This window comes from Leptodactylus fuscus, chromosome 6 (assembly GCF_031893055.1).
Source record: "Leptodactylus fuscus isolate aLepFus1 chromosome 6, aLepFus1.hap2, whole genome shotgun sequence".
In the NCBI taxonomy this organism is placed as follows: Eukaryota; Metazoa; Chordata; class Amphibia; order Anura; family Leptodactylidae; genus Leptodactylus; species Leptodactylus fuscus.
The window spans coordinates 97,120,860-97,144,444 of NC_134270.1; the positions used below are offsets into that span (position 1 = coordinate 97,120,860).

General features: G+C 39.7%; 1 protein-coding gene across 1 annotated transcript in view; it reads right to left on the bottom strand.

Moving 5' to 3' along the window:
• The window catches only part of BCAS1 (brain enriched myelin associated protein 1), an 81,928-nt gene that overhangs the window by 12,545 nt on the left and 45,798 nt on the right, over nt 1–23,585 (bottom strand). The window contains exons 6-14 of the mRNA XM_075276849.1: nt 16,896–16,958; nt 10,488–10,634; nt 9,069–9,104; nt 7,904–8,080; nt 4,361–4,402; nt 2,557–2,715; nt 2,023–2,064; nt 1,426–1,590; nt 370–411 (exon numbers count right to left, since the gene is read on the bottom strand). Coding sequence (XP_075132950.1) covers nt 370–411; nt 1,426–1,590; nt 2,023–2,064; nt 2,557–2,715; nt 4,361–4,402; nt 7,904–8,080; nt 9,069–9,104; nt 10,488–10,634; nt 16,896–16,958 — 873 coding nt within the window. The remainder of the gene's footprint in view (nt 1–369; nt 412–1,425; nt 1,591–2,022; nt 2,065–2,556; nt 2,716–4,360; nt 4,403–7,903; nt 8,081–9,068; nt 9,105–10,487; nt 10,635–16,895; nt 16,959–23,585) is intronic.

A 23,585-nucleotide genomic window follows, 5' to 3' on the forward strand; every position in this document is an offset into this window, starting at 1 on the left:
ACGGTGGCCAATGCTTTCCTATGGGAAAAAGTCAGCTCCCGCATTATTAGTGGCGTAATACAGGAACTTTGGCGTGTTAGATGCCCCCAGGGCATGCTTCCCCTGCTGTCCCAGTTGCATTCCCGAGGTGTTGTCATCATTTGCTGAGGTGTTATAGTGGACTTAGTGACCCTCCTGAGTCGAATAATGGTTTCCCCCTAAACGAGCATTTTTTCCCCATAGACTATAATGGGGTTCGATATTCGTTCGAACAGTCCAGTTTTGAGGGGCTACTCGAATCGAATATCGAACTTCGAACATTTCACTGTTCGCTGATCTCTAGTAGAAACTACTGTGATATTCAGAATATTCCCAAACGCATTAACTTACATTCTCGGAAACTTTTTGTGGTGGTGGATCTAATTTAAAAGACTGAAGAAGAAAATAATGTTTAGTTAAATATCTTATTGGGATTAGAAAAAGCACAATAAATGGAAAGAAGTGAAGAAATTGTTAATTTTAGACTCAACATGCTAATATTTATGTCCACAAATAATTTTTTTTAAAGATATTATTGAAATTGACAGATTTATGAGTGCTCTCTTCCTGCCAATACTGTCAGTCACGCCACCCCCTTCCCCAGCGCTGTTTCATGTATAACACTGCCACAATATTACAAAATCATAAATGGCAACTGTACTGCTGTCATGAACTATATTGCCTTCATGAGTGTCAGTCATAATGCTCCCCAATAGGTAGGAACCACAGTACTCCCATCAGTCCTGCCTATAGTGACCCTCCTATCCTATAGTACTACTGTCACTCCACACCGCTCCGAATGAAAGAGCTCTGTGACTGGTGCAAACAAGAGAGAGTGGGGTGACACCAAACAAGGACTGTCTTTTGCCATATTTTTCTTTAGAAATGGCAGTAGTGCTGTTTGAGAATACAGGCATTACAGTAGCAGAGGCTGCTGTACTCTAGGCAAGGGCCTCTCTAGCCTAACCCTTGTCCCTCCCTTGGACACAGAGAGCAAGTCTTTTTTAGGCTGGGGTCACACAGGGTGCTGTTAAATTTCTGTCATGAAAATTCAGCAAGTTTTCGTAAAAACTGGTGCCCTAAAACCCCTCAAAATGCTTTTTGCAGTGACAAACATGCCAATATCACTATGGGTCTCATTCTACATTCAGAGGTTAAATCCACAGCTTAAACATGTGTCACAGTGGGTTAGATGCCAGTGAGTCCACTGCCAGTACACCCTGTGTGATGCCAGCTTTGAGGTGATTGTGTATGGACCTAGTCTTGATCCATTGTACACAGCAGGCTTGAGTAGGACATTATTGACACAATAGGTTATAGGTTGGCTGTCACTGTCTAGTCATTTACACTAGCCCCAGAAGAGACACAATTGTTGATGTGGATATTTTTTCATTTGATTTTGCCAACCTTCCTCCAGAATGGCACCGGGCGCACAGGAGCTTCTTTTTGTGGTTTCGTACTCTCTAGTTGTATGTCAGATTCTAATGGTTTTGTGTCTGGTGTGATAACCTGTTCTGGAGCTGACTTCTCCAAGTTTACAGACACAGATGCAATTGGCTGCTCTACCACAACCTACAAGAAAGATTAATCATTAGAGAGACAGAGAGATGTTATATGAAGGCAATGACAGATACAAAGATGGATGTACATCTGGTTAATGGTTGATATGACAGACAGGTAATGCACTGGGGAGGATTTATTCATAAGTATATAGGATAAACGAATTTACAATTGGGGTAAAGTAACTCTGAAAGCCATATTAAACAGTACTATTGCAATGAAAGTAGTAGGAGACTGTCAGTCTGTATCTATATAGAAGGCTCCCTCATGACATAGAAATTCATGTGCTTGTGTCAGCATCATTTACAGTCATATGAAGCAATGTCTGGACTGTGGAAACAGAACAAACAGCAAGCACTATAACAACACAAAATATGAGCAGGATGCATGGCGCAAGAAGTAAACTGACATATTTCTTTATTGTGTGCTATAAGATTTACTTACATTGTCTTGATTTTTACGGGGTTGAGAATCTCCTTTTAAAGACTAGAAACAAAGTATTAATGTTTTAATATTGGTTAAGATGTTAATAAACATTTGACAGATAACTTAAGAAAAAGAAAAGATATAGTAACACAGTCAGTAAGGTGAATAGAAGATCAGGGTAGATCAGTGTATTATTCAGTAAAACAGCCCCAAGAGGGAATTCAAGAAAAACATTCAGACCCCCATCTTTCAACAAACTGCATACGTACACATTGGCATTCAATTCCCTTGTGTGGCTTTCCTTATAGTAAAGAATCCCTATCTATTCTGGAAAACATTCTTTCTTCTAGACACATGACACACACGTTCTTAAAGGTCGTTAAAGTGAATCTCCATCTTTTATCATCATGCAGTTTTTGGACCTAATATATCCTTGTAGTAGTTGGAAATACAGTAAAGACTGAGCTATCCGGCAGAGTTTGTAAGCCCAAGTTTTGTATGGAACATTAAGCCAGGATAGAACCAAAGAAGAAAACATAAGACTTTTCCAACCTTCCTCCAGAAAGGAACAGAGCGAGAAGATGATTCCACCACTACTTTTTCATTCTCCTGTGGTTGGACATTTGAGTCAGGGGGGTTATTGTTCTGAATTGAAATCTGCCCTGGAGTTGTGTTTACAGTCACAGATTGCTCTGACTGCTCCGCCACACCCTACAACATGGATGACTGGTCAGTTATTGATGGATTATTAATAATAATCTATTACTGTTAATGGTTACATTAATATGACATAACATTATTGTATCTATTTATATACTCTGATAGTTTTTACAGGTGTTAACAGAAATTGACATGGATATAAATCTATCATGAAAGTTCATTGAAATTACCCTAGAGGTTGATACATATGGGGATTTGGCAAAGGCCCTGACACTACTGTTTAATTTGGGTGATATATCTCTTTTCCACCTAAGTAGTACAGTGAAACTTTTAGTATGTGGAGTATGTTTTATGTGGGGAAAACAAGTATTTAGTCAGCCACCAATTGTGCAAGTTCTCCCACTTAAAACGATGAGAGAGGCCTGTAATTGACATCATAGCTAGACCTCAACTATGAGAGACAAAATGAGAAAACAAATCTAGAAAATCACATTGTCTGATATGGAAAGAATTTATTTGAAAATTATGATTTGCCGCATAGCAAACTTTTGACTCAGGGCCCACTCCCACACACAATATAATGCCACCTTTCCTGGCCCTCACATGGTGTAATGCTTTTCTAATGGTATAATGTGTGCTTTTACACACACTATAAGTCCAAAAATGGCCTCCACACAGTATAATGTCCCATATCAACCTCTCCACATAGTATAATATTCCATAGTGGCCCCGTCACAGTATTATGTCCTATAGTGGCCCCTATGGTGTTTGTTACAAATTGCAAAAATTTCAGGCTCAGCAGAAATTTTGGGAGTATTCCACCCACAAACTATTATTCTCTGTGGTCTTTTCAAACCCCAGAGTTTAATGATCAGAGGTCCAGGGGTGGTGGCAAACATAAAAATCAGTGTTACTCACCTTTCCAGGGTTCCAGCGTGACTCCTCTTCAATGACGTGGGTTATGCCTTCCTGACCCATGTGACGTCACTAAAGAGACCCAAATAAATCAGGGCATTCCGCTGGAGCCCAAGAGAAGTAAGTAGCACTTTTTTTATCTCTCTATCCCTCTGCCTCCGATCATGAAGGCCCCCCAGTATAATAGCAGTTTCAGTCTGGACGTATTCGGTTCGAATGGAACTTCCCAGAAAACCTCGTGATTTTTGCCTAAAAATTACTTTTGCCGCGGCCTTACTTACTGATCCATGATACTGATACTGATAGAATGGATACACTGTATTACCCATATGACATGAAACTTATAAATTAAATGTGGGGGTTCAATTTAAAGACTACAAATAAATTTATAAATATCTCTATACATGTATATGTATATGTATGTATATGTCATTATACATCTTATTTTTAGGAATAGTAAGAATATTATTTGTATATGATCACCTCTCTATTAATATTTTCTACCTTGTGTATAATATAATTTTAATACAGTTCATTTAAATACTAAAATAATAGCTACACAGACAGAAAAAAAGATAAATATCAATTATGGATGTGTGTACAATTGGTAAAAATAATAGAAACATTTAACTTTGTCACAATATGTGTATATATATATATATATATATATATATATATATATATATGAATTTTAAAATGAAACATCAAAATTAAATATGTAATTGGGATTGTCAATAAGCAATGGAACAATGTCACTCTGAATATATTACAATGAACTTACATTTTCCTGGATTTTATTGGGTTGTGGTTCTCCCTTAAAAGACTAAAGAAATGTTAAACATTAGAACTATTAGAGTATTAGATAATTAATGTTTAACATCTAGAAAGTAATAGTATAGTATGTAAATTTAAACATTTGCTGATGGTTGGGTAACTGTAAATGGTTGGGTAAATATATATACATAGATAGATAGATATATCCCTAGTATATATTTATCCCTTTATAATTATACATGTATAATATACATCTCTTCAGGATAAATATATATATATTTTCTTTATCCAATAATACAATGAAATCAATTTTTTTTTTGTATTGTTACATGTGAATTGGGTTAATCATTAGCCTCTATTGTCATTAAATCAGTAGAAAGATAGTTCTGATCAATACATTTATATACATACAAACCTATAAAGAACACACATACATATGTTACAGGGGTGTCTCCTTCATCATTTGTAATTGTTCCCCTTTGTACCTTATGTATGCGGTGAAGTGGTTTGTGTTCCTCATAAATTAGGGTGTCTGTCCCCTCTATGTGTGTTCTCTGTATTAGTGCCATGGTTAAAATGGCTGCATGAGGTAGAAGTTAAAGGGCAAAGCTATGGGGAGCCAATAGTAGTTGCTGAGGAACCATCCAGTGGTAGTTAGTGAAGAGCCATCTTAAGTTTAGGCACTCCTGATGGGACATGGATAGCTGAATCCCTAAGTTTTAATAGACTTTTGTCCAGCATTGCTATGCATTTTTATGTCCCTGTAGTGTGTGGAAATACCTTAAAGTTTGCATAAGACCCTGACAACAAGTGGAAAGAAAGCAGGAGTATCATTCTTGCAGCATACATTATACATGTATGTTGAACTTTTGTAATGTTATGTTCCTTGAATTGGATTGAATGCCTGTACATCAGTTCAAGTGCCTGGGAGTGTATACATGTATTACGGTATATTAATCCCTTTATGACATGCACCAGAATAGTACTGTGCCACCAACAAGGGTTTCCTGCAATCTACTGTAATAGTACAGCAGAAGCATGGTGCCCACTTGGGAGCTGAGCACGCACCAGACACAGCAAGTGTCAGCCGTTACATGCAGCTGAGACCTTGCTAGCAACTCCTAACTCTAAATCGGGCCATGACATCTAAGGGATTATTGGTATTAATGTGGTAAAAGCAGTCCCGGGTCTGAGCAGAGACCCCAACCCTAACTCTCTTCTCTTCACTTGTGATCTTGCCTCTGGCAGGATTGCTGAGATATAGCTTAACCCCTTCCCGACATGCGCCGTAATAGTACGGCGCATGTCGGGTGTGTAACTATGGCGACTGCTCGGGAGCCGGGCGGCTGCCATAGCTGCCGGGTGTCTACTGCTTTAAGGCATTAACCCCTCCGGCGCCACTGTCAAAGGCTCCGGAGGAGCCATTTTCCCGGCGGCGCATGGGCACCGCCATTTTGCCGGTGATCGCTGGCTCCTGGAGCATGCTCCAGGGCCGATTTCACGTTGGCATGACAGCCGGGAGCCTTTACAAGGCTCCCAGGCTTGTCTGCAAATTCTTTCTTTTGCAGGCTCGTCTATGGCTGGTCTATGATGATTTTTTGCAATGCATTGCAATGCATTAGCATTGTAATGCATTGCATTAGTGATGAGACCCCCTGGGGTTCAACACCCCTAGGGGGTCTAATAAATTCAAAAAAATAAAAATAAAGTAAAAAAAATATAAAAAATATAAAATGTATTAAAAGTTCAAATCACCCCCCTTTCCCTAGAACACATATAAAAGTAGTTAAAAACTGTGAAACAAATACATGTTAGGTATCCCCGTGTCCAAAATCGCCCACTCTACAAATCTATAAAAATATTTTTCCTGTTCAGTAAACGCCGTAGCGGGAAAAATAGTCAAAAGTGCCAAACCGCTGTTTTTTCACTGTTTTGATTCTGATAAATATTTGAATAAAAAGTGATCAAAGCAATAACATTTCCCAAAAATGAACTAAAAAGTACACCCGGCCCCGCAAAAAAAAGACGCCCTATGTATCCCTGTACACTGACGTACAAAAAAGTTACAGCTGTCGGAATATGGCAACTTTTTTTTTAAAAAAAAAATTTTTAACACAATTTTGGGCACACCAAAATGGTGTCATTAAAAAGTACATCTCATACTGCAAAAACAAGCCCTCATATGGCTCCATAACTAGAAAAAATTAAAAATGATAGCTTGCACAATGCAATAACAAATATTCCCAACTATAGCTGCATCTTTAGGACAGAACTGGCTATGGGCTGAAGGAAAATGTATACTCTGTGTGAGAGTACATCAGGGTAGACCGTATGCTTAGAGTTTACAGGATAAAAAATACCAGTACTGACCCCCACCCCCAGAATAACCCCCAGTCATAGGAGCTAGCGGTGTAATATTCAAAATGGGGTGACTTCCTGGGGGATTTAACTGTGTTGGTGCCTCAGGGGCTCTACTAACATGACATGGCATCCAAAAATCAAACCATGTACGCCTGTGCTCTAAAAGCCAAACAGCACTTCTTCCCTTCTATGCCCTGCTGTTTGCCAAATATATGACATTGTTGTACCCATTATAACCCACTTAATATGTGGGTATTGACTGCTGTTTGAGCACACAGCAGTGTACAAAGGGAAGACATGCTATTTGATTTTTGGAGCACAGATTTAGACAGTTTGATTTTTGGACAACATGCCAAAGCCCCTACAATGCCAGTAAAGTGGAATCCCTTGACATGTGACCACCCTTTGGAAACTATAATTTATTTTCCAGAAATTAATGCACAGCTAATGGTAAAAAGTAAATACTGCAGAACATCATTTCTTTTCCAAGCTTCATCATGTGCACAAACAGCAAATTACAACCACATATGAGGTATTTCTGATATCAGTGGTATTCCTGGCAATTGTACCCCCACAATTTATGAAGTGGTAGCATGTCCTGGCCATATACAAGTACTTACTGTAATTGGAAAACTAAATCTAACACCATCATCATCCAACTATAATACATTTATTTAAAAATAAATAATACAACTCCTATATGAAAGCTGCTCACATGTTGGTGAAGTATCTTAATTTTTGGGTGGTTTAGAAATAATGTGATATATGAACAGTCCACGAAGCAGCTCATCGAGATCTCATAAAATCCAGCAACAATGATTGTTCTAATGTTCTGACACATAATCCAGCCTTCTCAAGGCTACATAGGTGATTATTATGTCAGTGCTCCTCTAACAGCAGAAATGAAGAACATATGTTATAGCTGAGCAGTGAGTTTCTTATCAGAATTTACATGTACATGCAACCTTTCTGACTTTCACAGAATGTAATGACTCGATGAGCATGAAATGTGACAACTATTTTTATAAACCAGAAATATGCACAGAGTAGTTGTCACTCTCCATGAAGCACCCACAATTATTCTGTGTGAACAAGAAACAACCTAAATAACCTTGATAATGCTGAGGTGTCCAAGTGTTATCTTTGGTGCTGGTCATACTGTTACCAGGTTATATTTGGTGATACTGACCTTCCTCCAAAATAGCTTGGGTCGGGAGGCTGAGGACTCTTTAGCTGCTTTGCCTTCTTCTGAAGCTGTGATCTGCGTTGAGACATCAGAGGATTTAGGGTCCTGAATTATTACCTGCTCTGGGGTGGACTTCTCTGAGTTTACAGACACAGACACAACAGAGGGTTCTAGCACAACCTACAACAGAGATTAGTTGTTAGTAAAAAGTGTTAATTACATTAATATGGATGGGATGCAGAGAATTATAATTATTAATTATTTAACCAATTAATTATTTAACCAAATCTAGCTCTGTCATATGCACAGTGGACACTATTACTTATTATTGGTGCTTGCCTCGTCTTGATACGACAGATGATATGACGGCAAGCATGGCAGGAACTGAACAATGACTGTTCAATTATCAGCCACAACAGTGTGAGCTATGGTTATGGCCTCACATAATGAGTGACTTCCAGTACAGGCTCCGAGTGCACAATGACAGCTCCAGATAAAAATATGTTTATATAAGAAATGCAGACCAAAGAAATCTCACAAAATATTAGCTAGTAACACATATGTATCCCTATATGTATGTATCCAAATGAGTAGGCTCGGTCAGAACTACTCATTGGAGCGGGGACGGGGGATATTCATTCAATGGTTTGCATTCAAAAAATGAGATAATTTGTGCCTAAATTCATCTGGAATAACTATTAGCTATAATAATCATACTTTTACATCATTTTCTGATAGATCTGTGCCTGTCTAGTATTCGTGGCAATTTCTTGTAAAAAAAAAAAAAAAAAAAAAGTGTGGCCTGTATGACACAGTCAAATTCAATAAAGGTCCAAAAATCAGAAAATAAACCTCTAAAAATTGTCATTGTACACTTGTAGCTCCTAAAACAAATTATATTACTACAGGAGTTTTAAAAGAACTCCCTTTTTAAAATTGCACAAGGTTTATCAAAGATTTGCAACTATTTGATACATTTATCTCAATTTGCCCAATTTTTTTTTATAGTACATGAACTGGTAAATTAAGTCATTTTCATGCACATTTGATGAATCTCCACCCCCCCCATTATGTATTAATTAGGGGAAGTTAATAACGTTAATTAGGGGAAATTAATAACCTAATCTAGCAGATGGACTTGGTCAATGTATAAGAGATCGCTACTTACTTTGCTTCCATCTGAATGTTGCTCGTCTTTTTTCGACTGTGAAGGAAAGAACAGTGGGATTTTTTTAGTACATCTGAGAAGAAATTGGCATGTTTCTTGTAAGTGAATATCCTTATGGTTGTTATGATGAATATTCGTAACTAAAGTTAGTATTCATGAACTGAAACACTAATTGTTATACATCATCACAGATTATATATAAGATCACCTTATAGAGCAAATCATGTAGCAATATTTTATTAGATGAACATACTATTAGAGATGGTTACTATAAATTCAGGCATTTAATGGGTTAATTGATCCTGATCCCTGATCCTCAATGACTACTACTGAGTCTACTGACCTGCATTCAAATGATGCTTTGCGTACAAGACAGTCCCTGATTCTGGCAAGGTCTAATAGATGTTGTAAGATGACTTAAGGAGACCCTGTTAAGTAACCCATTGCAAACCACAGCAATCTATTAGCAATCTGAAATCTTTTCATGGGGGTGGGGATGTAATGGTTGGACAAAGGGATTCCCTCTGTCCCATTGTAAATTACTTAAAAGTACATTCCACAATTGGGATTGATCACAGTATTAAAGGGCCAAATCAGAATTGTCTTTAATTATATTGGAAGTTATAGCTAAAACCTGTTTGTAGATCGCCGTGTAGATCTCTTGGGCACATCTTATTGCAAGGGTATTTTACAGATTGTCAATCAAATGAAGATTGGCAGGTGTCTGCCAACTGCCCAAAACCCCATCTTATAATTGTTCTAAAAAGAACTGCCACACATTTACACATTTACAGTAGCTGGGCTTGGTATCGCAATTCCGTCTCTTTCATTAGAATGGAGCGGAGCTGTGAACAGATCACGTGACTGATGAACATGATGTCAAATGGCCTGTAAAGCTTGAACGGCACTCGGGGAATGCTGCTGTTTCAAAAAGCTGATCCGCAGATGTCCCAGGTGTTGTATGCCACATATCTTCAATTCATGACCTATCCTAAAGGACAGGATCAGATCAAACTCGTATTTCATACTTTGAGGAAGGTCTCCTATAAACACCGTATTTCCACTTCTAGATAAAAGCATCTGCAGAAGTTTCTAATAAACAAAGTGGAGATGTTAGATTTCAGCATCTAGGCAGTATAAAAATGGTGCCCGCTGTGGGAGAGTCTAACTTTTCTGCTGCATTTAGTTACCTTAGAAGATCCAGAGCTTGTTATCAGTGTGATAATGTTCATTAGTATAATTAATACTAACATAGCACACAATCACATACGGGGTACTGGGTTATATAATATTAGTGGATTACCTCAGAAACACTGTTTTACAGATGGTCACTTATTGTGGGGACACCAAAAGTAATTTCACCCACAAAATACATCACCATCTGTTGTAAGTCAGTGTTTCATAACGGTCTCTACAAACCTTGTGCTTAAACAATCTGCTAAGTGTCCCAGATTTAGGGCTTTCCGACTTCTTCATGCTTTTGACCTCTGTTTCCGAGGTCTGTTGCACAGTACTCTTGTGTTTTTCTTTTTTTGATGATTTTCTAAAACCTCCATTTTCTTTCTTCTTTCAGCAAGAGGTGGAGAAGGACATATTGGTTACCTGGGATCACTTATTTATGGTCACAGGGATACATATTAAGACTAGAGTGCATTTCCAGTCATAGTCCTGTATATTAGTTTATGATCAGTGTCAGAACTATCAGACATTTTATATGTTAAGGCTATTATGTTTTATTAAGTTTTTCTGAGAACTGTCAATCTTATGAGTTCAATATGATTACAGAAAAAGGATCAAAAGCCCTAACCCCATGTTCTATACAGTATATATGATAAAAAGACCAGAATGTTCACAGTCAGTGGCTGGGCATACTTATGTTGCCAAAGTCCCTCTCGTTGTCCTTCTGCAGCTGTCTTCATAGCAACATGAGTGTGTGCTCAATTTCACCTTAAAGGGATTCTATCATTGGCTCTAGTGATTTTTAACTAAGCATATATTTGCATAGCCTTTAGAAAGGCTATTCCAGGCTATTTCAGCACGGAGCACCGGAAGTTCACTGAGCACTGTGTGCTGTGTGTAAACAGGGGGAGGTGAGAGCAGGGAAGGCTGATGAGTCATCAGCAGCATCAGTCTTCCCTGCTCTCACCTCCCCCTGTTTACACACATCAGACAGTGCTTAGTGAACTTCCAGTGATCCGTGCTGGTTAATTAGCATATAAATAAAAGCAGGCTAATTCAACAATGGCTGAGAGGATTACTAAACAAAAGGTATGTCTGGAATAGCCTTTTTAAAGGCTATGCAAATATGTGCTTAGTTAAAAATCACTAGAGCTAATGATAGACTCCCTTTAAAGGAACAAGCCCATATCAGCTGGTCAGTACCCTACCTTTGGCTGATCACCTCTGAATAGATAAACATACTGTGATATGCCCCACTTTGCATGATTGTTTGGATCCTGTCGATTTGTGAAAGTGTTATAGACCGCTATCTGATCCAGTCTGTCTCTTGTCTTGGGATTGGTGACTACCTGCTAATACTTTTGAGGTTTGGCCAACCTCAAAAAGGGTGGATTTTAAATAAAATGTGCTACTAAATTGGTCCATTTGTGGGCATTCCCTGGTGGGGCTGGTGGTGATGCTGAAATCTCCTAGAATTTTGTTAGCAACTATGGTCTGTCTCTGTGCCTGCTCTGCTCTGGACAACTCTGTTTGTCCTGTGCCTGCCCTCATATCTATCTATCTATCTATCTATCTATCTATCATCTTCCCTTAGGGCGGGCTCACACCTGCGCCCCGGTCTCCGCTTTCAGTTTCTGTCTTCTGCTGGCAGACCGTGTCTGCCCGTGAGCGCCTGTGAGTGTTTTATGGTCTCCGCAGCGAAACCGTTTTTTTTTAACCAGACACAAAGTCCTGCATGTCCAACTTTGTTTCTGGTTAAAAAAAAATGGTTTTGCCGCGGAGACCAGAAGACACTCTCAGGCACTCACAGGTGGACACTTTGCTAACCCATCAAATGAATGGGTTTGCCAGCAGTGCTGAGAGAGAACTCATTTGCATACTGGCGAAAAACGGGATTTCTACGGAACAGCGGCGCGGAGAAGACATCTAAAGGTAAATAGCCTTTCTTAAGGCTATTCCGACGTGTTATAGACAAAAAATTCCATCAGAATGATAGGATCCCTTTAACCAGGGTACTTACAAAAACAACAACAACAAACACCGTTGTTGCGGAACAGCAATCAACTGACTGAAGACTGAAGAAAGGAATACCCAAGGGACAATATTGTAGTGACTACTGTATGTGGCCCGGTTATATATAAAACTTGGAGAGTGTTTAGATCAAATGTAACAGACAAAACCTACTGGATAAGGAATTTCATAATCTTAGGTCAAGAGAAGTCTTTTTCAAGATGACCTGTACTTGAGAAGGAGAGTATATAGGGAATACAATCCATGAATTCAAACACTGGGTAGAAGACTACCTTGCAGATATTAACAACTAAGCATGTCAGATAGATTCATAGGGATGACCTAAGGGTTATTAACTTCATCTGTATCCGCATGGTACAAAAGTGAGGTAGAGGAAGTGACTTGGACACAAAGTCCAGCTGTTTGGATTTTTTGTTTGCAGACCATGACACCAAATGGTCTGAATGACAATTTAAATTTTGGATGCTTCATCTGCCTAAATGGCTTCCTTTATCTTGACATATTCCAAGTATATTACTTCAGCAACTAGGTAAAATATGAGAGGTAATTCTGGGATAAATAGTATTGGCAACCCAGTCGGTTAATTATTTACATCTATGCCCACTTTAGCTTGTTTGCATTAAATAGCTTTGGGCCTTAAATAACTAATATATGTTGGTCTACCACAAATTGATGTCTATCTGGGACTGTCTTGGCTTTAAAGAGTTAATGTTTATTTAACCAATGGCTGAATTATACTTATATCCAGGGCTGGTTTAAGATAAAGTGTGGTCCTGAGCAAAATTAAAAGCGGGACCCCAAATGCTGATATACAAACAACACCATCGTCTTTCAATGGCAACCTCCTTTAATAATGCATCCTTTCTGCCCTTAAAACACCTTATAAATAGTTCCCCTCTTATAAATAATAGCCCCCCATTATAATAGATGCTTTATATATAATAGTTTCCTCCTTTTTATAGGCCTCTTATAAATAGTTCCTCCCTTACAAACAATAGCCTGCCTTATAATGATGGCATCCATTCAATCACGGCCAGTGGCCAGCGTACGATCATGTGCATTTAACCTAAATAATAGTTCCCCCCATATAATAGCCCCACTTATAGTTAACAGCTTATATATATATATATATATATATATATATATAAACAGTTTCTCCCTTGTAAATAAGAGGCTCCTTATATGTAACTGAAGGGCCTAGGGCCTACCAGAGGAACTTGTTCTGGGGCCCACCTAATAGTTTCCCGCTAATAGCCTACACCACTGTTCCTGCACTGACATGTTACATATTTGATGACGATCCTATGTTACTGAGTATGTTCCCAGTATAGTCATGCCATATTCATGCACAGGACAGCAGTCTTAAATACAGAAGTATACAGAACTCTTGTAGGTATTCATATTAACAATTCAATCCAGGAATATTTATAGGAGTGCTCAGAAATAGTTAAATCCAGGGAGCACATATTAGAAAAGGAGCAAAGTTTGTTGATGTTAATGGCAAATAACTCTTCATTTATACAATGTTCAGTCATCATATCAATCAAAGAAAGGCAAGTCTGGAGGCAATGAGATCTCCACCACCAAGCCACCATTAGCTTTGCAAAAATCAGCAAGTGTCCCACTAATGGTCTATATTTAAGTGGGTAGTCATCAAGCCCAAGAAATATGAGGGTTACAGGAGTGTTGAGAGTAATGTTGGCACCAGTTAAATTTAGAATTAGTTTGAATATGTTCCTCCAGAAATCGGATAAGACTGGGCAGCTCCATAATATATGAAACAATAAGCCAACGTGCCCCTGCACAATATGATGCTCCACAGTGGCCCCACACAGTATAATATCATCCACTATCAAACCCTTGCACAGTATAATATGCTTCACAGTGCCCCTGCACAGTATAATGCTCCACAGTGGCCCTGCACAATATAATATGCCGCACAGTCACCCCTGCACAGTATAATATGCTCCACAGAAGCCCCTGCACAGTATAATATGCTTCTCAGTGGCCCCAACACAGTATAATATGATTCTCAGTGGCCCCAACACAGTATAATATGTTTCACAGTGGCCCCTGCACAGTATAATATGTTCCACAGTGGATCTCGCACATTATAATGCTCCACAGTGGCCCCTGCACAGTATAATGCCCCACAGTGCCCCCTACACCGTAAAATGCTCCACAGTATCCCCCACACAGAATAATGCTCCACAGTGGCACCATCACAGTACAATATGCCCCACAGTGGGCCCTACGTATAATGTTCCACAGGTAGGTTAACAGTATGTCACGTCCTGTGCTGGAAGGGGAAACAGAAATTTTTCTCTAAGACATCACTAAACCCTAAAAAAAATGTCACATGACCCCATTCCCCTCCCATAGTAGTAACACCACGGACATCAACTCCTCAGCTATATGTGGTAGAGATCCTGCAGCCATGCCTGTTGCCTCTCATGACAGGTCATCCAACTGGTATTCTTTATCAGAATAATGCTTGCCCACACAGAGCAAGGGTTTCCCAGGAATGTCTCCATCCAATTACAACTCTGCCTTGGCCTACTTAGTTGCTAGTTTTATCACCAAGCGAACATTTATGGGACAAGCTGGGATACCAGTCACGGCAGCCTACGAATGTGCAGGATCTACAGGCCTGGCTGCAATATGTGAGCAAATGTAGCGCAGGATACCTTACGAAACCTGTTTGCCTCCATACTCAACCGTGTCGTATGTCTCATATTGTCTCCAGGCTAGAGGCGGTCCACAATGACACCAGAGCCTCCATTCAGTTGTACTGTTTTCGCCAATGATCTTATCCGTTCACTCTAATATTGTAATCACTTTCATATTTCATCTTTATATTCACACATTCTCGTATATAGTTCGATTCCAAAACTTCCTTCTGTGAATGACTGTAAATGCTTCTATTTATCATCACTAACCCTCCTTAGCCTTTTTCCTGTAATATCAGGTCATGTAGTCTAATGAAAACGTCTTTTTGTGCCTTATAAGTGTGATTACTGCTCGTGAGGAAAATCGCCGTTCATCCTTTATCAGTTTTACTCCTTGGTTGGAAGCCTCTCTGTACACGGAGCCTGACAGATGGAAATGTCCTTAATGCTTCTTGTCCAAACACTGGGCTTGGCATGCTTGCTCATGGGAAAATAAACAAGGTCTTTCCAGCAGGATATGCAAATAACATCAAGGCTGTATTAAAGGTTATAACTGCATTGTATTCATGTGCCACCAGCTCCGAAGTGTTGTATGTCAATCCCCAATTCAGCACTATTATGTTTGCTGTATAATTGTCAATTCAGTAATTGTCTACGTCAGACTTTAAGAAATCCAGGTTATAGCATATCACTTTCTACAAGAAGATACATAAAACCTATACCAGCTGTATGCATATAATAATATACCAGAAAATAAAGCTATACCAGCAGGGTCTATATGATTATGTACAAGAAGATGCATGACTTATACTAGCTGTATATAGTTCATTATATACCAAAACTAGGCGCAGTTTATTCTAACGTGGTCTATAACATTATACACCCTATAGACAAGCTGTAAAAGTTATACTAATTGGGCATAAATAGAATAGATTGTAAGTTCTTGCGAGCAGGGCCCTCACTCCTATTGCTTGATATGTTAATTTATTTGTCACACTGTAATGTCTCATATTGTCTGTTCATGTGTCCTCTGAAGTGCTGTGGAATATGTTGGTGCTATATAAAATAAAGTTATTATTTATTTATTACATGTATATCAGACAATGCCCAGGTTATACCAGTATGGATCATATCATTATATACAAGAAGAAGTAGAATTTATACAAGATGTGCATGCATATTTATATACCAGAAGACAACCAGGCTATACCAGCATGGTCCATATCACTATTAGAATGGGACCTTGATCCAGGGATTTATTCAGATATTAGGAGTTGAGAAGGCTTATTTTCCCCATATATAGAATAATTTGTATCCCCCTTTGGGGATTTTTTGCTTCCTCTGGATTGACATGGTTGGATTATAAAATGGACTTGATAAACTTCAGCCAACTTTATCAACAATTGTTACTATAGGCAAAAAGATACTTAAAGTGGTTTTCCTTGAGTACAATACTGATGACCTATTACTAGGATAAGCCACGATTATGAGATTCTGCGGGTCCAACTCTTAGCACTCATTTTAATGAGCCGCAGCACTTGGCCTGTTTCTATGGCTTCTTTATTTTTTACATTGGCCTCAAACTGCTCACCTTTTATTGAGTGATGGCACTATAGTGTTTACAGCTCTGCCCCATTTGTGTGAGCAAAACTGCAATAAGTAGATAGAAAGGAGACAAATGGACCGATGTAGACAATAAAGCTGCAAAAGACAGTGCTCAGCCATGTGATGTAACTACTTTAAACTTTTGATGACAAGCCGTTATTATTCTGACCCTGGAAAACATGTTTAACATTTATGGAGAATGCATAGATCATCCAAGATCAATTCATACACCAAAGTCTACAAGAAAATTGTCATCTATTAAGAGAACTTGTATATGAGGATATCATAAACAGATAGCAGTGCTAAGAGTTGGGCTAGGATTTGGGGCCAACAGGTTCCTTACCTTGTCCTCACCCTCAGTCTTCACCTCCTCTTCGGATTTTACGACAGACTTGTTGGGTGTAACCTAAAAATGGGAAATCTTTAGTAAACCACAATTGCATTTTCTCTTTACGCCAGAAAGATTTTAAAAAAACAACTTGAAAAACAGAGATGTGACGTGTCCAATGGTAGCACAACTTGCTCTATACACATAAAGTATCAAATGTCAATCTTTATACATGACAGAGCAGCGCCCCTAGTGGACACTCGGTATCTTGGGTTCAGTTTACATCACAGATGTGTCTAGATCTGAGTAAAATGGTTCATGTTCATGGATTTGTCATGAATCTTTGAAAATTATTTAAGCAATCTGAACATTTTGTGGTTCAGTTTATACAAACCAAATAAAGTGGTAACTACTATGTGAAAAGAATAGAGAAAGGGATCACAAGACCGAGAGGCTAGGTAATCTCACCTAGTGATAGCCAGTCATGAGAGACTACAGGTCACTGCTGGGCAATATTAAGAGCCCATTCAGAAAAGATCAGACAGTTAAAATGAGATAGTTATGAAGTAATATACTGATAATACAACATCAAGGCACCAAAGCTAACAGTATTCATTGCTCGGGAACAGTAGGAGCTACAGAAGAATCCATGGAGCACTTATTATTTGATGTACAGAGCTGGACTTGTTTTATAATTGAGTTTTTTGCTGCATAAGGCTAATTTGGTTATTAAAAATTGACCTTTTTTCATTGATAAACATTAATTACATACAAGTTACATAAATCCCCATGGATAGTAAAGTTAAACAGTAGCAGCACCAGCACTAGTGTTCCTCTACGTTATTAATTGGGTATTTGCTGCATAAAACTTATTTATTTATTTATTTATTTATTTATTTATTGATAAACACACTACCACTCTCTGCCATACTGAACTGTATAACTGTCTTCTTTCCCTACACAGCACCGATATGCAAGCAGCAGCACATGTATCTTCTATCGTCCTCCTGGCTTCCTTGTCTTCCTAGACTTTTACCTTTGGAGAGGTGCTATTATCTATGTGGTATCTACTAGCTATGTGGGGCGTCTATTGCCTATGGCGGAACTATAAGTTTTGTGGGGCACTATTACCTATGTGGGGAGGACCATTGCTTATGTAAACAGCACGAGGGTGGGCATAGCAAAGAGGAGGACTAATACTTTACTGGGATCACAAAATGAGTTCTATTACTTTGCTGGGGGCACTGTTATTAACTTGTAGGGAGGCCAATGAACTTTTAGGTATGCCCCTGGGTGACAGCAATAGTCACCAGTTGTGTACCTCCAATGGAGGCAGACCATGTCACTACTATTGAGCAGATGGGCTCAAGGCTTCCACCACTTAGGCTTCACTGCAAGGTGCCGCTCGTAAATGAATGAATGACAGCAAGCAGAGATCTAGAAAACTGTAAGGAATAGATACAGAAAGTATATTGGAAAATTGTATATCTTTTTTATTGTGCATTTGTTTCTCAATATTGGTCTGAAAGTGGCCAACCCCTTTAACTACTCTAGAACAGATCCCAGCACCTCCTCTCTCCCAGGATCTGCCCAGAGTGAAGGCTCTCCAGCCTTTTTGTTTGGCACAGTGATGAGCCCAGCCATCACACCTGGGCTGAGGTCAACTCCTTAGCAGCACTGGACCATACCACTGCCAAACATTTGTGAGGAACCTGGGGGGATATGTAGCGACTCTTCAGCACCCTGCCTGTCATCATCTCACAATATATATATATATATATATATATATATATATATATATATATATGTACTATATATAGATTATGCTAAGATATGTAACTATAACAATAATATATATATATATATATATATATATATATATATATATATATATACACACATATGTATAAGTACATAATTAAGTATACTCGGCAAAGGTGCAGTGGGTGGTTGTTGGTAGGGGCTGACCAGAAATTTTGTTGCAGATTTTGCTGTATTTTTTAGCCAAACCCAGTAGTTGTTAAGAAAATAATGGGAATTACAAATGGAACATGTACACCTCTGCCTTCTGCTCAATCCACACCTGGCTTTGGTTAAATAAACACAGCAAAATTTGCAACAAAACAGCAGTTTTTCCGCAACATAGGGACCCACACAGCAAACTGCATCTAAAAAATACAGCAGAAACGCATCATGGTTTTTTTTTTCTGCTGTTTTTAAAATGCTAGGAAAAACTCAAGCGGTTCCACAACTACTGTAAGGCTAAGGCCCCACGGGCCAGAAACGCAGCACTAAAGCGCTGCGGGAACAACCGCAGCATGAACACATCGCAGTTCTTCCCACAGCGCTTTGAACAGTAAGTTCACAGAGTTTTTCTCCGCGGACTTACAATTATATCTACGGGGAAGCCGCTGCCGTTTCCATAGATATAATTGACATGCTGCGATTTTCAAAACCGCAACGGTTTTGGAAATCACAGCGTGTCCGCACTGTGATTTTTTCCGCAAAGTGGGGATGGGATTCACATGAATCCCATCCACATTGCAAGTATTATAAAACGCCACGATTTTTCCCACAGCATTTCCGCCGCGGGCAAATCACGGCGTTTCCGGCCTGTGGGGCCCCAGCCTAAAACTGACATGCTACGTTTTTTTTTCCCATGGTATATAGTAACTATAAGTGTATTATGGGGATAACGTCTATCCTTAGGGAGAGACCACCTTCTCAGGTGTGTGGAGACTTATAGCCATAGTTGCGCCACTGCAAAGGAACATGGGAAGAATATGCAAATCTGTCTCCCAAGATGTAAACAGGGAGACAGTGCCTCTGTTATGCTGCCCTCTATAGCAAGCACCCTGAACAACATGCCCGACTTCCCAGAAGCCTTTGCTGCATGATGCGATGTTATAACCAAATCAGTTTCTCAGCTACGGACAGCACCGTTTCTGTCTCTTTGGACGTCATCAGCGCAGCCTAGAGAGAACTGATTTGGTTTAAGTGAGAGGCTGAGAGACCAGATTGTGGGGATAACGTCTATCCTTAGGGAGAGACCACCTTCTCAGGTGTGTGGAGACTTATACAGCCATAGTTGCTCCACTGCAAGGGAACATGGAAAGAATATGCAAATCTGTCTCCCAAGATGTAAACAGGGAGATGTGTATTAGACAGTGATGTTACATGCAATTAGCCTGTATCATAAAACTATATCAAAAGCCAAAAATACCTGTATGTTTCAATTTAGTTGTAGTTTCTAAAGGTGTAACACATTTATTTAACCTATTTCATTTGTAAAATAAAGAAATACACCAAAAACTGTGGCAATACCACATGTATTTTTTGTAATGCAGGATTAGCCCCTTCTCAAAACAGCTATTTTTCAATTTTCATTTTTGACTCCCTACTTGTCAAAAGCCATATTATTTTTTTAATTTTTCCTGTTTACAAATCTTTATGAAAAATTTTGAAATTCAAAAAATTCTGTTTTTCTCAGGCCTACATGCTGCATGGGATAAGGCGTAAGTATAGATATCTACATGTCTGCTCTCCAAACCCTACTGCTCCTTCCTACAGACAAGTAATTAAAGGGGTTGTCCAGGAAAATTTTTTAAAGTTTAAAAACATTGGGGACAGTGAAAGGGATAAAAAAAAACTCCACATACTCATTGGTCCCAGTTTCTCCGTTGTCGTCCCTCACATCCCAGATCATTTGCTTTCCCGGGTCTGTTCCGCTGTTGTGCTGAAGCCAATCCGTGATCTCAGCAGACCTCATGAAGAAGACCCACGATGTCACAAGTAGTGACATTCAGGCCCTTTGCTTTTTGGCCTCAGTGGTCACGTGACTGCTGAAGCCAATCAGTAGCTTCAACACAATGCCGGGAGCAGATGACTTGGGAGGACACTGAATCAATGGGGGCAGGTGAATATACATTTTTTTTTCATTCCCTAGCTTATTTAACTTTAAAAGGTTTGTTAATTTTTGCCTGGATAACCCCTTTAATGACATAATACTGCTTTAGGGGGGCAAGGGGCCTATGGACCTATTCAGACTGCAGAAAATGAAGAGAAATTGAAGCAGACTTCTGCCTCAGATTCAGTGTCAAAATTAAGTGCCTAAGACCCACTAGAGAAACTTTTTTCAGGGGTCTACCCAACAGCGTCCACTTCCTGGTAATAGACTACAACATGGCAACTTTACACAAATAGCACTGCACAGTGGCGTAACTAGGAATGGCGGGGCCCAGTGGCGAAATTTTGACATGGGATCCTCCCCGACCGACACCAACGCCAAAAACCTCAACCAACCCCCTCCTCCGCATTCTTGCGTGCTCTATTATGTCCCTTAGTGGCTCCTGCACACAGTATTATGTCCCTTATTGGCCCCAGCACAAACTATTCTGTCCCTCAGTGCCCCCTGCACACAGTATTATGTCCCTCAATGGCCCCTGCACACACTATTATGTCCCATAGTGGTCCCTGCACACAGTATTATGTCCCTCAGTGGCCCTTGCACACAGTATTATGTCCCTTAGTGGCCCCTGCACACACTATTCTGTCCCTTAGTGGCCCCTGCACACACTATTATGTCCCTTAGTGGCCCCTGCACACAGTATAATGTCCCTCAGTGCCCCCTGCACACAGTATTATGTCCCTTAGTGGCCCCTGCACTAAGTATTATGTCCTTTAGTGGCCCCTACACTCAGTATTATCCATCATAATGGCCCTGCACACAGTATTATGTCCCTTAGTGGCCCCTGCACACAGTATTATACCCCATAGTGGACACCCATAAACAATTATTATACTCTGGGGTCTTTTCAGACCCCAGAGTATATTAATCGGAGACCCGGGGGAATAAAAACATAAAACACTACTGTTAACTTACCTGTCCCCCAGCTCCTACGCTGTCGGCCTCCGCTGACGTCGGACGTCACATGACCTGGGACGCAGGCCGGGGTCATGGGACGTCAGAGACGTCAGACAACTAGGCCTGAAAGCCTGCCCGGATCGTGAAGAGGTAAGTAACAATGTTTTTTATGTTTCTTACCTCTCCCGGGCCTCTGATCATTATCTTTGCACACCCCCGAGTATAACGATAGTCTTTGTTGGGCCCGCGGTGACACTTACCGATCCCGGCCCAGCCAGGATCGGTATTAAAAAAAAAAAAAACACAGTGGTAGCGGCTGTCACTGGGCTGTCACCGGGCCCTTTGGCAGCTGCCTCTGCTGCTATGGCGGTAGTTACGCCACTGGCACTGCACCTTACTGAGTACTTTCCCTGTTTGCTCATTCCCTGTTCTAAATACTTCTGACATACCTTCTACATCTTCGGCATTGTACTATAAAATGTACATATGTTTTTTTGCTATTTTGGATCTATTCATGTGAATTTATTGTTGTAATTGTATGGGACTATGAGTGCGAAATGCATTGTATGATTTTATAATTGGTGATATATATTTTTGGATATACTATTCCATGCCTTATGTCACAATAAAAGGAGGAGTGAAGTCTACTAGACGCCGATGAGCAAATGACTAGGCAGAGATACTGCCTGCACAACCAGATTCAGTCATAAATGAACTGTGCCTTTACTTCAGCAGATGCCTTCAAGTTGAGCCCTCATCTTGATGACTTCTGGGGATCTGGCCCAGTTTGCTCTGGATCTACTGTGTTGTCCAAATCCCTTTGTTATGTCACAGAAGCTATGTATTGCAAAATATGGCATTGTTACACCAAAGGAGACCACATTGACCACCAGAAGTGTAGAAAAACTTACATTTGTGAAAATGAATTGGGTATGGACTCAGGGAGAATTTTCCCATACCTTTGGTTGATGTCACTGATTAGATCTGCCATTGCTGACAGTGGGGATAGGGGACACTGACTATCACTGGCCTAGTAATGCCACTGTTTGCCTGTCCATTATGTTCCAAACTGTTCTGATGCTATCCCTACACAGCCAGACATAGTCTTCTGCTTTGTTCGTCTTCTTCCACACTGTCCTGCCACTACTGCCACGACTACTACCACTGCCACACAGCGGGCCATCATCTTTCCCTTTGTCCATCCTGCTCTGTACCTTTCTGTCACTGTCGCCACTACCTACCAAAATCAGACATCTCCTACAGACTGTCCATCCTTTTCTGTATTAGTTTTATGGAAATAACAAGAAACAAACAATTGATTTCTTTACTTTGCAAACACCAATTGTGTTGCTTGTTAAATTGCTAGTTTGCTAGTACTACTGGTACTCTGAGCCCTAAAAAGGGATATTTTTGGATGCATCTGGTTCTTGCAGAGAGTTTGTAAATGGTGCTTGATACAACCGTTTTCCCATAGCTATATATGTTGCTGTAACTTTGAGATTACAAAGGCATTAGAGAGCTAGAAAGAAGTTAAATAATATCCCACGAGCCTCCAGAGTGTCATACACAGCTTTTAAAGGCAACTTGCACTTCTGGTTTGTAACAAACCATTTTGGATCCAAATCAAATTTTTGATTGAAAACAGTGAACCTGAACACAAATCAAACATTGAAAAGCTTGCTAGATCTATAAGCATTCTAAAAAATGTCATTGTTCTAAAAATATCAAAACCAATTCTTGTTCTAATGAACAAAATTATCCATGCCCTTAAGGAGGTGGCCTTAAATCTCTGACCTGTGACCGAGCATTGTAGTTATGAAACAGCTGGAGATCTGCCCTCA